Here is a 19723-nt window from a genome sequence, read left to right as displayed (position 1 = left end):
TAGTAACTATAAAGATCTTTATATCATTCTCATAACTGAATTTTCCATGTGTTTTTCCACTCATAACTAAGTACTAAAGTGATATAATAAGCCTGTGATAATGATGAAAAGAAGAAATTGCATTTTTTTTTTTTTTTTTTTTACTTTGTCTGCAAATATATATTAATGGTTAATACCATGTTGGTAAAAACCTGAGGAATATACAGTATATATATATTTAGTTCCAATATCCAAAAAACATGCATATTAGGTTAATTGATGATTCTAAATTGCCCGTAGGTGTGAGCGTACGTGTGTCTGGTTGTTTGTCTATGTGGCCCTGTGATGGACTGGTGACCTGTCCAGGGTGTAACCCCTGCCTCTCACCTGAAATGAGCTGGGATAGGCTCCAGCAGACCCCCGTGACCCTGCAAAGGATAAAGCGGGTATAGATAATGGATGGATGGATATATATTTATTTTTTATTTATTTTTTTTATCTGGTGGGTGGGGTGGGGGGGTTGGGGCTGCTAGTCTAAAACACGAGAAACACAGGGAAATGCACAACGAGCACACAAGTCTTGGAGATCTGTAAGAGAAAAAACAGACACGAGAACAGGCAGAGACACAAACAGCCACCATTCCAGGTCCCTGAGACTGAATCAAAGCTAGGCTACTGCGATTATATGTCCCCCAAAACTGCAGAGTGAGCATGTAGGTGAGTGAGTAGGTGTGTATTGTTTTTCATTTGTATGCAAATAATGAGAGACGGTGCTTCAAATATTTCATAATGCATTAAGGAGCTCGGCCTCACCTTGTATAACTTATTTCTATCTGTAATGTACAAAGAGAGAAAACAATAACGCTTAAACAGCATTTATTTGAAAAATGTTCAACTTACATTCTTGTCCAATTTAAATACTTCACATCCAAAGTTATTCCAAAAAGTACAAAAAAAAGTAAGCATGTCTACCACACATTTCCAGATTATAGCTTGATTTCATCCTAAATATCACTCATAAATCAAATTTTTTTGTAATCCAAAAGAAATGTTTAAAAAAGTATAAAAAGCCATTCTAGGCGCTTGTGATTTTTGTCTTTTTTTTTCTTTTAATCAGTTGCTCATGTGCTTGGCTTTGCTGGTAGTGTGACAGTAGCTAGGAGTGTAGCAGAGGGCAGTTGTCCGAGGCTCCTTGTCTGTTCAGAGACTTCCAAAACGTCAAGGCTGCAGAGCCATTGTGAGCCCTGCTAAGCTTGGTGCCTTCAGGTGGAGTAACGTCCTCCTTCATGGGATGGTAAGACTTATAGCGCCTATTCAACAGAGAAAAATATACTGAACATTTGTTTGAAGCATCCTTAAAGGTATTGTGACATCATTTTTAACATGCTTTTAACACTATTAAAAGTCTTGGCCAACATCCCTCAAATGTGTCTAAAAGAGTGTAACAAGAAAAACTTCACTCTTAGTACTCTTTTCCTGGCTTTTTATTACAGTGTTTTTTTGCGCCGTGAAAAATGCTTCCTTTCCCCCCTTTCCTGTCAATCATTGCTCCGCTCCTCCTCCAAACCTCCTCCAGCCCAACCATACGCTCACAGCGGCGTCGGAGCGACAGGCGAAGCATGCACGGAAGAGCAGCAGGGAGAACCACAGCAAACAATCATAAAAATAAAGGCATGCAAGCAGCACTGTCCCCTTATCTTAAGTCCAGTCAGTGGCCGCGGGTCTTCTTAGCAGTTTTCCTCCGGTGATTATAACAAAAGACGCTCTAAACAGCTCCGTGTTAAGCCTCATTTATGGTTCCGCGTTAAATCGACGCAGAGCCTACGCCGTAGGGTTCAGCGTTTGGTGCGCGTCGCAGCGTAACCCTACGCCGTAGGTTCTGCGTCGGTGTAACGCGGAACCATAAATCAGCCTTTATGGTGCGCTGGAGAGGAGGCAGGGAGCTGGGTGGAGGGGGCGGTGATTTAGCGGATCGTTACGTAACGATCCGCCACCAAACCACATGCGCCGTTTTTGCACAGTTATGCGGAAAATCCCAGAAAGCACACAATACACTGAATGTTAAAAGTTCGTTGTTTTTTGGGTGTAATTGATGTCAAGACACCCAACAAAACACAAAAAATCAAGAAAAATGTGTTTTTCATGTCACAATCCCTTTAAAGCATTACCAAAAATAGTTAGTTGGGTCTGTAATAATAAACCAGGAGAATTATCAACTTAATATACACGTCACCTCGGCCCAGAGAGGTTCTTTGCAAGTTGGATTTTACTAAATTGTTTGAGGGTTTTCATTTCTTTCTTAGTGGCAATTTTGACTGGAGCAGGCAGTTGATCAAAGACTGAAGTTAAACCCAAGAGGTCATGTTTTATTTCTCTGGCAAAATGCATCAGCCTCAGATATTTAGTCACAGTTCTTACCTGTAAGAGTATGCTACTATTCCCACTGTGAGAACAAGCACCAGGACTCCAAATATCACGATGATGGGGCCAGAGGAGGACAAACCTGAGTCTGAAACAGAATTCTCAGTAAGCAGTGCAAAGCAGTCATGTTATGAACTCTTGTATGGCGGCTCTGTCGCATACCCATGTCAACCTTGACTTTGGCACTGGTGACAGCTAAACTGACATCATTTGACATGGAAACATTGATGCAGTAGACTCCAGAGTTGTTGAAAAAGTGACGCAACACCAGCTGGCATTCCTTGGAGGGCTCCACCATGTTGCATGAAGTGTGAATTGGCTTCAAGCATTCTGCATCCAGAATCACACTGCACACTTCCTTTGGAAGACTGCAAGAAAAAGAAATCCCAGTGAAATGAAATAATGCTAAAAGGCATCCGTGTGACCCTATTTGCTGTGTGGCTGATTTAAAGCATGATGTCCGGCTCCTCACCTTCCCTGGCATGTAACAGTGATGTCGAAGACATTGGTGTCTATTCTGGGTGTTGCCATGACAGTGTTGTCCATTTGTACAATTTCCACTTTTTCAATGCCCTCTAAAAAAGACAGGGAGGAGGGAGATCACCAACGGTCATCTCTGAGGGTTTATTTCATTTTGGATAAAAAAGGGAGTGATTAAAAGTAACTGACCAAAGACTTCAATGCCAGTGCAGAAGGAGCCGTATCTGTATATCGCACAGCTGTCATCGCCGGCATCTCGCTTAGCTTCAACTGCAGCAGCTCGCCTTGTCAGCGCCACTGTTCTCTTTGCACCTGATAAGAGCAAACAAGGAATTATGACAATTTGAGTAATATTTGTTGATCTTTTATGGTAAACCTAAAAGAGCATTGTGGCAGGGTGCAGGATTGGGGCGTGGTCTGCAGGGGAGAGAGGGAGTGCGGGGGAGTGGCCCACAGGTGACGCGGCTGGAACAGCTGACGGTACACAGGTGTGTCTAATGACTCTCTGTGTATTTCAGTAGGTGTGCGGGCCCTGGAGAGGGGGAGAGGACGGACGCAGAGCGGAGCAGAGGTGCAGCTCTGCGGACGGTGCAGAAGCACAAAACTCAGAGAGAGAAACTAAAAAGAAATAAATATATTTCTAACGAAATCCCGGTATCTGCTGACTTCCTCTCCCGCTCCGAGGGAGGGGGGGGGGGAGTTGGCTAGGCCGGACGGTCCCCGGCCTGAGTCGGGCGATGGGGGTATGTGGCAGGGTGCAGGATTGGGGCGTGGTCTGCAGGGGAGAGAGGGAGTGCGGGGGAGTGGCCCACAGGTGACGCGGCTGGAACAGCTGACGGTACACAGGTGTGTCTAATGACTCTCTGTGTATTTCAGTAGGTGTGCGGGCCCTGGAGAGGGGGAGAGGACGGACGCAGAGGTGCAGCTCTGCGGACGGTGCAGAAGCACAAAACTCAGAGAGAGAAACTAAAAAGAAATAAATATATTTCTAACGAAATCCCGGTATCTGCTGTCTTGTGTGACCCCCGTAGCAACTCGCAGTGCTACAAGCATGTACTTCAATTCTCGCCTTGTTGGGCCACAGTCGTATGTGAACATGGAAAGCCTTCATTTGAACTTTAAGGCCCAGCTGACCGCATGGTTTGAGACAAAAGAACCTCCATAATGACTCAAAGCCCGAGCAGGATTTGCATTTACGGCCCTTGGGTGATAAGGAATAGCACCCTCATTGGGCATGGACCCCAAAACGCAGGAGGGGCCACAGGAGGGGCAGCCTGGGCCCAGCTATAAAGAGCAGGCTCCCCCCTCTCTCTTCTCTTCCTCTCTTGCTTCCAATATCTCTTCTACCTCGGACCTGTCCACGGTCCCATGGAGTTCTCACATTGTTGCGTCTCTGTGTGGGAAACATCAGAAGAACTTGGTTTTCCGGTAGTGAGAAGTTATTCTAGTGTCTTGGGTTTTACTTTTCCCCTCTCATCCTCTCCTACTAACCCCCACACACACACACACACTCTTATCTTGGTCATAAAGCCTCCGAGTTTGTTTTTCACTGGATGACACGAAATCTCGTCCATCATTTTGAATCATGCGAGACTCAGTCACCACGTGACTTTGTCAGCCATCTTTTCTTTTGCCTCACCACGTGTATGCACACACACACACACACACACACACACACACACACACACACACACACACACACACACACACACACACACACACACACACACACACACACACACACAAAACAAGTTGTTTTGTGTTTATTTTATACACATTTGTCACAGCTGCTGGTTGCAAAGGTCTGTGCTCGGACTCCTTCCTTCACTGTTATTCTGTACCGCCCCCCCGGCAACAGACTGGCATGTATGGAATAACAGTTTCTTGAGACTGATTTTGCTGTTTAGTTATTATTTTCCCGATAAGTCAGGTGGTGCCCCATTTTGATTGATTCATTTATAATAATTCATTTTGATAAGTAATCTTCTTAGTTATCAATTATTAATTATTTATTAATAACTGTCGTAAGACGATTATTAACAACTCCACTGAACCAGCACCCCCTTTGTGGCACATGTTAAGTTCCCCCGTGACTTCAGCGCCCAGGTAGGAGCACTGGGGGATAAAATGGGAAAAAAGTTTAGATAAAATTAATATTTTTTTAAATAAAAAAAAGAGTATGTACACATTTTCCAGATGTATATTATATCAACTGTATTTAAAAGAGTATTTGTCTTGACTGCTGTGAACAAGGACCCGAAACACCTTAAAGGAGGAGGCCCAGAAGTTATTTTGAGGTGTTTTTTAAAACAGCTTTTACTGCAATCCTTCTTTCATCGATGCGTGTTGCACAATCAAAAATAGATAAATCAAAAATCAAAAAAACAATCAACAACCTCCATTTAGCTTATAAAATTAGATTTCAAAGGATAAAACACAACAGATGATTTAATTTTCAACACTGCCCAACTTGTTTCATAGCATCTATGATCTTCAGAGGATTTACATGACATTTGCATTTTAGGAAATAGGCTGATGTGCTTATCTGCTTCCTTTGGTGGTCACACAGCTGGTGAGGTCATCATTTTGCACTTTAAAAAGGGATCTATTGCTATCAATGTGAGATTATTACTTTTGGAAAGGTGATGGTCTAGGAATGTTCATTTATTTAAACATTTTGAAAGTATTTACCTCCTACTAGCATGCTCCCTGCATCACCTGCAGCCGGCAGCTGGTTGACGGGGGACGGGGTTTTGGTGGCTTTGAGCACGTCCTCGGCATGGTGACTGATGGAGGTGGTGGAGGCTTCGCCCTCAGAGTTATCCTCCTCCGTGTCCGTGTAGACATTCTGACCAGTGGTTTTGGACGAACCCATTATGGGCAAACCAAACACCCGCGCTGGTGCTTTCACTTCACAAAGAAGAGATTAGGTAAGGTCAAATTAGATTCATAAGCAGAGATAGCAAACATAAAACATGTTAAATGATATATTTTGAGTAACAGTAAAGCAAACAAAGTTTTTTCTTCAACAAGCTTAAAAAAGATGCTGTCACGAAGTAGGGGAGTCTTGCTGGGGTTGATGGATCACAGTTGGGCTGAAGCGGCATTCACTTCCAGGCAGTACTCGAGTTGTAAAAAAAACAATCAGGGGGGGTGGTGGATTTTATCATATGGGGACAGATAATTTGTGCTGATTACAAATAATATAATATATTACAAATAATAGCAGTGACCAAAACACCTGCATAAATACTGCAGGAATGACATCTTAACAAGAATATTTGTCTTATTTCTAGTTAAAATGTCTCATTTTAGTAAAAAAAAATCTTATTACACTTAAAACAAGACTCATCACTGGAAAAAACAACAATTTTCACCTGTTTCAAGTAGATTTTCACTTGAAATAAGTAGAAAAATCTGCCAGTGGAACAAGATTTTTTGCTTGTAATGAGAAGATAAATCTTGTCCCACTGGCAGATTTTTCTACTTATTTCAAGTGAAAATTTACTTGAAACAGGTGAGAATTGTCAAATAAGTTATTTTTCTGGTGATGACTCTAAATATTGAAATAGCAGTAAAACCACATTCATTGATGAAATGACATAAGGGATGGAAAGGAGGGATGGCAGTTTTACAGGGGGGATGATTTGGACCGTTTTTATTTCAGGGGGGATGCCGTCCCCCCCTCAACTCGAGTACTGCTTCCAGGCCACTCAAGGATGCTCCCTCATTTTAAAACTAAAAGGGCTCTCCTTTCGACTGTAACTACAAAGCGGCCGTAGGTCATTCACTTTTTTAGTGAGCACAGATTTTTTAAATTTAAATAGCACTCCTCCCACTGAATGCTTTGGGCCGCCTTTAGCTTTGATTACGGCACACATTCACTGTGGCATCGTTCCAACAACTTCTTCAGGGTCACAACATTTATTTCTGTCAAGTGTTGGGATCTATTGAAGATGGGGGAGTTGGATTGCTGCGCGCAGAAATCATGTGTGTGGTAGTAGCTCTCACAGACACACAGCAGTTCCCAGCGTGCATAACTCGTGTACCAAACTTTGGGTGACTATTTGAAAATGGTTGTGAACAGGTGAGGCAGAAGTCTTTATCTGACTCAAACTCAGGAGGTGGTGATCTCTCTTACATTTCCAAGCAACTTTTTAAATGAAATCTGCGGTGGCTTCTTGTGTCCTTTAAAAAGACCCTTCTTTGCTCCTGCCCTTTACTCCTCCAGTTGTCTGTTTTCAGTGCATGTCTGTCAGGATGGCGGTCTTCCTCTTTGTCCTGACAGCACAACCCACTTTTTAATACTGAGCCTTCGGACATGGCAGCCAACTTCAGGACTGAAATGAATGACAAATTGACCAATTTGATTTAGAACTGGATCTCCAGTGGCAGAGAAGGTCAGCTGGCGCAAAGAGGTGGAGCCTGGCTTGTTGGGGCAGAGGCAGGCTGATAGGGAGGGGAGATAAGGGATAGGATATGGACAGTGTGTGACTGTTGAATGGTACGGTGGCCGACAAGGGCCCAACGCACCTAATGCGTCTCAGCTTCAAGTACAGAAACGATTCAAATTCACAAACTCAAAACGAGGTACAAAAAGAGGAACGTGGTGCAAATGAAAAAACCTGCTGCAAAAAACAAAGACAAATGCAGCATCATCAAACGCTGCAAATAGAGAAACGATGCAAAGCACAAAACGATATAAAACAAGAAACCATCTTCAAAAGAAAAACGCTTCATAACCGGTCACTACAACCGGAAGTGCTCCAAACCTGCAGGGGGCGCTCTCTCTCGGCGTAACAGCTCAATGGACAGACACACGGGATGTAGAGAGAGACCGAACAGCTGACTGAACCACAGTGTTTACATCCATTACGAAACGTTTCTTTATTATGTTTTACACCAGACGATATGTTGTGCAACAGGAGCTTAGCTGTCCAGTTATCAGGGGTTATTAATCATTTTATTCACAATTATTAATAATTAATAAAGTCGACTATTTATCAAATTGGATTATCAAAATGATAATAATCCTCAGGACACCACCTGGGCCTTAACCAGGAAAATGATAACCAGGAAAACTTTAAACGAGATGACCCCCCCTGGTCATCTCGTTGCTGCTTCCACCTGCCTGCTGTGCTGCTGACGTCCCCGACCCCCCAGTCTGGCCCTCGGCAGGACGGTCCCCCCTTATGATCCAGGTCCAGGTCTCTCCCCCCCTTATGATCCTGGTCCTGGTCCAGGTTTCTTCCTCCTAAAGGGGAGTTTTTCTTGCCACTGTTTGGTTTAAGGTTTTTCTCCCACTAGGGGAGTTTTTACCTGCCATTGTTTATGTAATAATTGCTCGGGGGTTTATGTTCATGTTCTGGATCTCTGGAAATCGTCTAGAGACAACATCTGTTGTATTAGACCCTATATAAATAAAATTGAATTGAATGATGAAACATAACAAAATACTAATACTAAATACAAACACAGGCAACACCCACTTATATATTGGATTATATCTTACATGTGGTGGGCTGATCAGCTGGACCAGGGGAGGTGGTGGAGTTATCTACCCCGGGCCTGCAGGTCTTGTCTGGGATGACGGCCTGGATCACCACCTGGGGCTTGAATGAGCCAGAGTTGATGTAGGTGTGAGTAACGGTCAGCTCTCTGGATATCAGGGCTCCACTCTCATCCCCAAAGCTCCAGTTGAAGGTGATGTCTGCGTTGCTGAGGTACTCGCTGGGGTCATGGAGGGTGATGGTGAAGGCAATAGCTCTGTTCTGCACAAAGCGCATGTCCTGGGCCGAAACATCGTTCACTTGGTCCAGGGAGACAGCAAAGGGAATCTGATCTGAAGAGACAGAAGATACGCGTTCGTTAGTTCATATAGCCTCTCTCAGTATAGCAATTATGCTGAAGGAGTTCAAATACTTTTGAAAAAGGGTCAAAAGCGTGATGGGTCTGGGTCTGGCATCTTTAACGCAAAATAATAAAGTGTAACACTCTCTCAGCTGAAACCCAAATACCTTTCCACTGTCTTTTTTTTTATTACTCAAATTTTAATGATTTTTAGCAGACAAGAATACACACAAGAACTTTGACAGTGTCAGTGATATACACCAGGGGTTAATTCCGGTGTTCGGGCCTCCCTGCCCTGCATGTTTTACATGTTGCCTTGCATCAACACACCTGATTCTAATGAATGGTCCTCATTAGTTTGTCATCGAGGTCTGTACAACTCTGTTGATGACACAGCTCCTTGTATCATGGTGTGCTGAAAGCAGGGTAGCATCTAAAACAAGCAAGGCAGGGGGGCCTGAGGACCGGAATGGAAAACCCCTGATATACACAATTACATGATACATCATCCATGCTTCTCCGGTTTCATTCAGACTCTCTAGTGGTGTCAATGTTGTGAGCCTTATATGATGTCCATTTGTCCCATTTCTTGTTAAATTGAGCTTGCTGGAGTCTCAGTATGTGTGTGAGTTTCTCCATATTGAATATTTCCTCTATAATGTCCAACCAGTTCCTCAGAGTGGGAGGTTCCTCTTTGCACCACTTCCTGGTAACTGCCTTTTTTGCTGCAGCTAACAGAATTTTAACCAGATATCTATCTTCAAATATAACATCTTCACTCGTGAAAGCACACAGATACAGAACCTTACATGACATTGGTAGTTCATACCCCAGTATACTTTTCATTTCCATCCATACATCATTCCAGTACTTTCTTATTCTCACACATTCCCAGAAAATGTGCGTCTGTCCCACATTCAGCTCCCCACACCTTCTCCAGCATGTTTGTTGTTCAGCCGTACATTTGTTTTTTGTCTTAGGTGTGATAAAAAAAACCTGGTTATATTTTTCCAGCAGAATTCTTTCCACATTGTGGAGCTGGTGGTGGTTCGCTGGTTGTGACAGATGATAAACCATTCTCTTCAGTTAGTTCTATTTTACTTTCTTGTATCCATCTGTCTCTAATATACAGTGTAGAGGTTCCCCTGTTCTTTTCAAGGCCCTGGTACAATGTTGAGATCACTCTACCTGTATTGCTCTCATACGCATTACCCAGTGTCACAGTCACTTTATTCAGCTCCTTGGGGAGATCTGGTTTTATTTCCTTCTCAAAGAAGTCCCTGACTTGGAAGTATCTAAACTGATCCCCAACCTCCAAGTCACATTCTCTCTTCAATTTTGTAAAGCTCTTAATTTTGCCCTCCATCAATTATTGTACACAATGCTGTAATTCCCTTATTTATCCATTGTTTAAAATTGTTATCTGACACCCCTGGTTTAAAGGAGCTTGAGGCAGGATTTATGAAAAAAATTCGTATACGTTTTAAGTTTTCTAGTAATAATGTCAGATGAAGCGTTCCAAACCCAAAAGAATGATCCTCTAGTGTATCTCTCCGTTGCCTTGAACAGGCTGTTGCTGCAAAATGTGCTGCAATTCGGGCCCAAATTTCCCGCGCTGGGCTGTGGATGTGACGTCACATGACGCTGCATGCACGTTCTCCCCGTTCTCCCGTGCCGGCTTCACTGTTGGCTGCAGTACCCCCGACGGCCGTCGTGGGGAAGGGTGGCGCTAGAGAGTCTCATTTCTTAAAAGGAGCCTCAAGCAACTTTAAATTTAGAGTCATAGGCCACCCAAGTAAAGCTTTAGATTTCCCTCCCCAAATTTTATTTCCTGATCACTGTGAACCAGATTTCCAATGTGAATCTTTCCACTGTGTTTAATCACCTGTGATGGAGAACTGCGTGGAGGCGTATCCCAGAGGAATGAACTTCTCTTTGCTCCGGTAGTGGTAGATAACGATGTCCATGGTGTAGGAGCCCAGGGGGGTGTCGTCTGTATCGATGGTGAGGGAGGAGGACGGCCCGTCTGCCACCTGCCAGTACTGACCTGCCCAAACAACATCCAGAGATCAATAAATAACTAATACAACCATGAATAATTCTGTTCAGCTGTTCATGGATTATGCCTGCTTACTTTGACGGGACATATGAAGATCAGTGTGATTGAATTTTCCAAATCATGTACAAACCATCAAAAGCTTTCACTGTTTCTTAGAAGCCTTTAGTAAGAGACGCCGCTCTACTCACCCCGAGTCTTCCACACAAACACGTAGGCTGGCTTCTTGTCTTTCTTTATTGGTGTTCCATCAGGGAAAACAGCTTCCCAGTCTCCGTTGGGTTCTGGGTATACTGGTTCAGACTCAAGATACTTTGTTCCTACAACAAGTTAGAGAGAGAGTTGTCAAAACCTGTGATGTATTGAGCTAAAAGCCAAAGTCTTAGGCATGTGTACAACGCTAATGTGCTGTTAGAAAACAAGGAAGTCATTTTTATGATTTTAATAGTCATGCATGTTGGCAAATTGAGATCTGCTTTTTAGTATTACACATAAAGTACAGATGTGTTACACAAGTATTTTCAATCTTGGACAAATCAAAACGTTGGCCTCATGAGGGCAGTATGTGAAAAGTAATTACATTTTATCCAGATGGAGGCGTACAAGTCTGAAGCTCACTATATAAACATGATTCAATGTTTTATTCTACAGGACTGTCTCAGAAAATTAGAATATTGTGATAAAGTTCTTTATTTACTGTAATAAAAAAAAAAAAAAATGTCATACATTCTGGATTCATTACAAATCAACTGAAATATTGCAAGCCTTTTATTATTTTAATATTGCTGATTAGAAGATTCCCAGAATATTCTAATTTTTTGAGATAGGATATTTTGAGTTTTCTTAAACTGTAAGCCATGATCAGCAATATTAAAATAATAAAAGGCTTGCAATATTTCAGTTGATTTGTAATGAATCCAGAATTTATGAAATGTACGATGTATATGAATTGTGTAAAACTTTTTTGTTTGCTGTTTTGAATCTTTTTGTCATTTTCACAGATTTCATTAACTTTGTGAATGGGACTCCCGACTGCTGCTCCCAGCATTAGTGCATGTGTGTGTGCGTTACCGTTGACGACGCAGTCTTCATTCCAGACCACGTTTCCCCCGGGCTGCGTCCTCTGGGTGTGAGGAAACTCCAGCTCAATGGTGAAGCCGACCTTGGCTCCCGTGAGAGTCGGTGAATCATTTCCCACATTGAAACTCACTCTTCCACCTGCATTTAACAAGGACAAGGACATTTACATGTCTGTCAGTTCAAAACATGTGCTTAAGGAGCACTAAATATTCTCATTTCACAAACTGCAACACACATACCTTTCCAGGAGTCTTTGCATCGCGGGTCACCTTCTTTCAGAATTGGATACATCTTAGTATTCCATGATGGATAGCGAATAAACCGGGTTTTGGGCCCTGATTTGAAAATAAATATATTAAAGACAACACATTAAAACTCCTTCATACACCTTTTTAGGTAACACTTTACAATAAGGGTCCCTTAAGTAACTTTAGTTAATACATTATTAAGCATTAATTAACAGTTTAATAATATGTAAACAACCATTATTATGTATTACTTAACTTTAATTAGCATATTAGTTAATGCATTAATAAACTATAATAATGTCTACTGCACAGAGTTAATTAAAACACCATTAGTAAATGATTACTAGGGAGATTATTAAAGTTTTACTTATGTATTAGCTAATGTATTAATGTATTATTGGTAAAAAGTAATGCATACATAAGGATAAATAATTACATAATGTAACGTTTATTAATACTTACTAATGTATGAATTAACTCTGAGCAGTAGGCATTAATTAACTGTTTATTAATGCATTAACTAATATGCTAATTAATGTTAAGTAATACATAATAATGGTTATTGAACTATTATTAAACTGTTAATTAATGCTTAATAATGCATTAACTAACGTTAATTAAGGGAACCGTATTGTAAAGTGTTACCCATTTTTATTAGTTATGGATCCAAATCTTCCAATATATTTTGATAGACCAATTCTAATTCCATTCTAAGTAATGGATGAATGGCCTGCCCTTGAAATGAGTGAGTTCCTCGTCTAAACCACAAACGTACGTAAAGCTGACCCCACGATCAAAGGAAAGCCGTTCAATACCAACTTCTGCTGCCAATCCCTCTCATGTGACACTCGGTGTGTGAAGGATTTTATTCCAGATCAGCAATGTCATCGGGTTGAATTTGGATCAGAACTTTTCTTATTCTTTCATTTGTTCAGTCAGCATAGACTGAAGCCAAACATGCACGGCTTTGTCTGGGAAAGCCACATACGGTCGCTTTCTCTTCTTTTCTTCATGCCATTGTTCTTGAAAATGGTTTTAAATGTTGCTTGTTTTAAAACAAAAAATAAAAATCAGGCAGGTAACACTAAAAACTAGACTTCTCAATTTTAGAGATTACTATATGTCCAAGAGCTCAACAGGAACCCCGATTCACCAGCAAGCATGAAAATATCGAAGGTGCAGAAACCAAAAAGCAGCTTTGCTCAATCTGAAGGCTGACTGTCAGAATGACAAGGAAAACTTTGTGTTGGTTATTTAATTGTATTTCTGAGGCGCTTCAGGAGTTGCTTTCACAGTTAACACATGAAACAACATTTTTAAAGTCAAAGAACATACAGGACTGTCTCAGAAAATTAGAATATTGTGATAAAGTTCTTTATTTTCTGTAATGCAATTAAAAAAACAAAAATGTCATACATTCTGGATTCATTACAAATCAACTGAAATATTGAAATTTGTTTTGCACTGTTTTTTTTCTTCTCGTACTGCACTACTTTTATTTTTATTCCACTGTATATACTGTTTATATTTTGTAATGATATACTTTTTACTTTTTCGCTGCATATGTGTGTTGTGTGTACTGCTGCTGCACAAAGTGAATTCCCCCCATTGAGGGATGAATAAAGGACTATCTAATCTAATCTAATCTAAGATATTAATTTTAAAATATCATATGGTTAAGGGATCAAATTGCTGATGTAGTATAGTAACATAATATAAATAGTTTTGCAGCCCTGCTGCTGTTACAGGAGTAAGTGACGTAGATGGATCCTCTGGTACCGCAGGAAGAACACGACCTTCTGTTCAGATAGCTTTAGTTTAGTTTAGTTTAGTTTATTGTTTTTGCAAAGTTTTAAAAAATATACAAGAAATATCAAATATAAATACTATAGGTGCAGGAAGAGGCAAAAAACCCAATGGGCTTATTTGAAGCCTCCACCCAAGTTATTACAATTTCATGTGTTATAAAGAACACAAGATTAACATAAAACAAAAGTATAACTACACAAAAGTGATGGCAAACTAATAATGCAATATATAAATAATAAAGAATAAAGACAAAAAAATAAGTGTCTGTGAGTGTGCATGGTATATTGTTTTTACAACTTATATTACTTATATTGACTCCTGAGCAAATAAGACGGTACATGTCACTATGAGTGAAACACAAAAAAATGATACATGTACAACAATACATTGGGAAAACAGTTACAAAACAGCAGTCAAGTTCCTTCAAACGTCTTTTGTAACATTTCAAAGAGGAAGAGTCTTTGCCAAGTGGGAAAAATCATTCCACAATTTAGTCCCTAAATCTCACCGAACATTGACGTCTGCAAGTGAGAAATTTAGGAGGATGAAGATCTGAGGATTGTCCAGGTGAATAAGAATCAACCTGGGAATTTAATTTAAAGTAAGTCTTGAACTGTCCTTCACTTGAATTTATCTTATAAATAAAAACGCATATCTGAAAAATATTGATATCATAAATAGTAAGAATGTGGAGTTTGTGAAATAAAGGAGTGGATGAAGCGTGTGACTCTGATCCAGTTGTAATCCTAACAAAACGTTTCTGTAGGACCAGAATTTTGTGAAAAGTTGTAGGAAAAGTATTTGCCCAAACTATATTACAATATGAGAGATAAGGATAAATTAAACTTTAAGAGACAGTTACATCATCAAAATCCAAATAATTGAAATTGTCATTTTCATGATGAAATTTACATTTCAACACTCAACTCAACCTGCAAATTAAGTCAATCGGATGTCTCAAGCTGCAGCTCATGTTAGTGAATATATATATGTATGTATATATATATATATATATATATATATATATTTAAAAATAAGGACTTCCTCTACTCACTTGCTACAGTTTGTGCAGCCACTGCCAGCAGCACCAACAGCACAGAAACTGCCCCCATTTCCAGTGTTCCTCCTGTCTGTGAAATATCCCTTTGGTAGTCGGGCTGCAGCAGAGAACTGGCTTTATAAACTTTATAAACCCCTCCCTCCTGTGGGGGGTTTCATCCTCCAGGGGGCTCAAGCCTGGACCGATGGTCATTGGTTTATTTACAGTAAAAGCAGGTCACAGACAATACATCCCATAATCACAGAAGAAATGTCAAGTCCCACTTGAACTTTTGCAAGCCAACACTTGATCACGAGACACGGTGCACGACGGAAACAAAGAAAACTTTCAAACTAATATCCTGCATCTCAGCTGCCAGGATGATTTAGAAAAACTGGGAACCAGCTGAACCTCTTTAGCTCTTATGAGTGCAGCACTGATGCTTAAAAGTTCCTGCAAATGAGCAGAGCTGGTAGAGGAGCCAAAAATTGTACTTAAGTAAAAGTACTGTTACTTCAGAATAATATGACTCAAGTAGAAGTAAAACGTAGTCATCCAAATAATTACTTGAGTAAAAGTAAAAAAGTACTTGGTGAAAAAACTACTCAAGTACTGAGTAACTGTTGAGTAACGTCTGATTTATTTTTTTGACACAACCATTCAAACAGACAAAAGTACAAAATAATCATCTTCAGGCAAATTAAATCAATAAAGTAATAAAATAAATGACAATTAATAAAAAATAGCTTAAATTAAAATAATCTTAAAGTATATTCAAGTACTTTAATAAATAATAAAATAAATAAAATAATAACAGAATAAAAAAATAAATTAAGCAAAAGTAGCACAACATTTCCAGCCTTTGTACTTTTCTTTTTTAACCAGGCAGAACTAGAACAAACATGAACTCATAGAAACTCTGTGTGTGTTTGAGTCTGTGTAAATGTGACAAAACATGCAAAAACTAACATTTTTCCCAAAGAATCACCCAGTGATGTCATGAGATTGACGCGTACGCGGATAAAAGGGATAAAAGAAAAGTAACAGCTCAACGTAGCCTAATGTAGCGGAGGAAGAGGAACAGTTTCTTCTTCACAAATCTACTCAAAAAAGTAAAAAGTATAGTGATTCAAAACTACTCCTAAAAGTAGAACATTTCCCAAAACTTACTCAAGTAAATGTAACGGAGTAAATGTAACTCGTTACTACCCACCTCTGGTTTGTATTTAGGTCATTTTTGTTTCTTTTTTTCATTTTCATCTTTAAACATACGGTAAAAGTGAAACTGTGAAACTGACTAAGCTGCGTTCATTAAACGGAGCGGTGGAAGAGACTGAACGCACTTTGGGAGCACTGTCATATTTTGCAGATGGAGCGGCAATTTACAGATTTGTAAAAACTGCAAATAAGGCTGATGTATAAAATGATCCAGCTTAAGATACAACTAAGTGGAAGTTTTGCCCTTCATTCAGTTCAGCTTTGTTTATGAAGGACCAAATCACAACAACTGTCATCTCAAGGCATTTCCAAGATACAGTTCAACTGGTTCCAAATGAATACTGTGGCAGGGTGGAGGAGCAGCCACTCCGTTGATTGGGCACACCTGTGCCCAATCAGCCTCTCCACCCTGCCTGCCTTCATAAAGAGCAGCTGCACACCAGCAAGAGGTCTGCTGGAGGAAGCTGCTGGAGGTGACGGCACGTGTGTCTTGGGTGAAAGAAGAGAATAAAGAGTTCCTGCACTAAACCCTGTGTCCTCCGTCCTGTCGGTCGACCCCGTACCACTAGCCTTGCTACAAATACATAGCCAATTCAGTTTTTTCTTTTCTTTTTTTTGGGGGGAGGAAACCAAAAGGTTGGAACAAGACTTTTTTTCAATATCCCCCCCATTTATATATTTTCTATACCTACTTCCAACACGGGGTCATGGGGGTCCTCTCCAAGCTTTAATGTTAAAATGCAACATACAGGACTGTCTCAGAAAATTAGAATATTGTGCTTTTCTGTAATGCAATTACAAAAATGTTGTACATTCTGGATTCATTACAAATCAACTGAAATATTGCAAGCCTTTTATTGTTTTAATATTGCTGATCATGGCTTACAGTTTAAGAAAACTCAAATATCCTATCTAAAAAAAATAGAATATTCTGGGAATCTTAATCTGTAAGCCATAATCGGCAATATTAAAATAATAAAAGGCTTGCAATATTTCAGTTGATTTGTAATGAATCCAGAATGTATGACATTTTTGTTTTTCTTTAATTGCATTACAGAAAATAAAGAACTTTATCATAATATTCTAATTTTCTGAGACAGTCCTGTATACATTAAGGAATATTAATGATCTATTGATTAAGAAATATGAAATAAGTAAAATATTTCATAAATCATTTGACTTTATTCATCCTCTCCAGACGGAAAAGTATTTAAAGCTCTATTTAATTCAAGACTATTACACTGTCTTTTACATTGTGGTTTTTGCTTACATGCATATAAAATCTCCCCTCATTCTCTGCTAGAATCACCTGACACATTGTGGTCTCTGATTACTGCTGATTATGAGCAGATTTACTCTGAGTTCATGCTGCAGCTAATGCCACCAAATCCTCGTCACAAAAAATAAAAAAAGGAAAACTCTTCAAAAGTCCTGCTTCTCTGCAAAGCAGCATATACTCTAAGTGAACACTGCTTCAATATATACTTCACTGCAATGCAGACATGAAATAATGTCTCAAATGTCAGCCATGTCTGTGTTTTTCATTCCTGTATCAGCAGAACAATAGATCACTCAAGTCTGCAGAGAAAAAATGGAAGGAATGTTTTGTGAATAAGGATTATTGAAGCACTTGTGACTCTAAATTCATCCGGCTTTGTCCTCCAACCCCACAGCCTTAAAGTCACTTTATTAAAAGTTTTTTTGTCTCGGTGTCATTAGCCAGATGGCAACGCCGTTTAAACCTCTTTTTAAACAAAGTCAGTATTCAGAGCAAATCCATTCCAAATATGTTTGATCTGTCGTCATGCCGACCATGAACTCTGTAATCCCCCTCACACCCCACGTCTAACAGAGATCCATCCATCCATCCATCTATTCATCTTTCTTTCAGGGGCATCAGGTTGTTTTGTGAGTTCATCCCAGCTGATACTGCAGTGGATGTGAATTTTCCCGAATGTTCAATTATGGTCACATTTGAACAGTCGCCGCCACATTAGGCTTCTTATTTATTTATTTTTTAACTTTTTGATACTTCTTACTTGGAATCAATTCAAGCAGCTTCATTTTAACATTGCAATATGTGAGTCCTACTTCTGTGTCATTTGACATTATAAAACAGATGGACATAGAGTCAATCTGCTCCTTTGGGGACTGAATTTTGGAGTCTGGTGTTGACTTCAAATGTAAGTGCAGGTTGAGTCAATTCTTTAAAATGTATTCAACCTTTTCTTCTTTTTAAATGTGATAAGTTGATTTCTTTCTTTTTATAAATCTTGAATAGAGTATACCGTCAAGCAGTGGCACCACCAGGGGGTGGCCAGGGGTGGCCACAGCCCCCTCTACAAATTTGCTGGCCACCCCACTGGCCTTAATTAAAAAAAAAACACTTGCCGGTCACATAGATTCTTGTCAAGGATGATGGTTTGAGGACCCAGATGCAGGAGTTCCAAAAACAGGGTTTTATTTAACAAAAGGGCAAGAACCAAAAACGCTGCAGAGCAGGATTATCAAAAACTGAAATCCTGACAGGACACATGGAGGAAGGAAACAGTACGGACAGACAGGGAGCATTCTTCTTCTTTCTTCTTCTTCTTTTGATTTTATTGGCGGTTGGCAAACAGCTTTCGGGTGCATTACCGCCACCCACTGATCTGGAATATGGACTAGGTATCTAAACGATCTCTAATGTATTCAAAATGAATGTATGTCAAACAATACAAAAAAAAACAATCAAAACAAACAAAACAACCAAATTCTCTTAAATCAAATAACCCGGCCTTATATCCTATTCATTAATCTAGTTTATTTTAAAAAAGCACTCATCACCTGAAGATTTCCGTAATATATTTATGATATTAACTTCCCCTAGCTTTCTTATTTCCTGCTTTAACACATCTCTCTCTGTTATATATTTGTTGCAGTCTAATAGAATATGGTCCACTGTTTCCTCCTCTCCACAATGTTCACACTTTCCTGTATTGTGTTTTTTTTATTAAAAATAGAGATCTATTCAGCCCAGTATGCCCATTCCTTAATCTTGTCATTACTCTTTCCTCGGTCCTGTTCCGCCCGCCTGATCCTGCATTCCCAACTAATGGTTTATTTTTAAAAAGATACCGTCCTTTACTTTCTTTGTTCCACTCATTTTGCCACTTTTTCCTGATTTGTCTCTTTATCACCCCTTTGACTTCTGATTTGCTGATGTTTACAAGGAGTTGATGTTCACTCCTCAAAGCCCCTTTGGCTGCTCCATCTGCCCTTTCATTCCCTTCAATCCCGATGTGTGCAGGAACCCACACAAAAATGACAGACAATTGCATATGCTTAATTCTAAATAATTGCATCATTATTTCAAATAATAGCTCTTCTCTGCATGTGGTGTTGCAATAAAATAAGCTTTTTAATGCTGCTGCTGAATCTGATAGTATAACCACTCTTTCTGGCCTGCTGTCCTCTACCCACTGCAATGCAATTATTATAGCCATTATTTCGCTTGTAAACACAGATAATTCATCCGATAGTCTCTTCCTGCATACAATGTTC

General features: G+C 39.9%; 1 protein-coding gene across 1 annotated transcript; it reads right to left on the bottom strand.

Annotated features, from left to right (window-relative positions):
- Positions 1-838: 838 nt before the first annotated feature.
- pmelb (premelanosome protein b) lies at positions 839-15063 on the bottom strand. The gene is made up of 12 exons (XM_061735157.1): positions 14978-15063; positions 12106-12201; positions 11858-12004; positions 10978-11106; positions 10616-10777; positions 8393-8722; positions 5572-5790; positions 3070-3192; positions 2873-2975; positions 2563-2768; positions 2398-2488; positions 839-1289 (listed from the first exon to the last, which is right to left on the bottom strand). Exons 1-12 carry the CDS (start codon positions 15033-15035, stop codon positions 1136-1138), a joined length of 1818 nt encoding a protein of 605 aa, XP_061591141.1. The 5' UTR covers positions 15036-15063; the 3' UTR covers positions 839-1135.
- Positions 15064-19723: the final 4660 nt, after the last annotated feature.

The sequence above is a fragment of the Cololabis saira genome, chromosome 12, assembly GCF_033807715.1.
Source record: "Cololabis saira isolate AMF1-May2022 chromosome 12, fColSai1.1, whole genome shotgun sequence".
Lineage (NCBI taxonomy): Eukaryota > Metazoa > Chordata > Actinopteri > Beloniformes > Belonidae > Cololabis > Cololabis saira.
Note: the sequence above shows the minus strand (reverse complement) of the source record. Positions and strands in the feature narration are given on the sequence as shown.

Bases quoted from the DNA above. Each gene is read 5' to 3' on its own strand.
- pmelb (XM_061735157.1), bottom strand. From the start codon at position 15,035: ATGGGGGCAGTTTCTGTGCTGTTGGTGCTGCTGGCAGTGGCTGCACAA. The intron at 10,778-10,977 runs GTGAGTAGAGCG...TTGTTTGGGCAG, and splicing joins GTTTGTGTGGAAGACTCGGG to GTCAGTACTGGCAGGTGGCA. The intron at 2,769-2,872 runs GTGAGGAGCCGG...TTTTTCTTGCAG, and splicing joins ACTGTTACATGCCAGGGAAG to TCTTCCAAAGGAAGTGTGCA.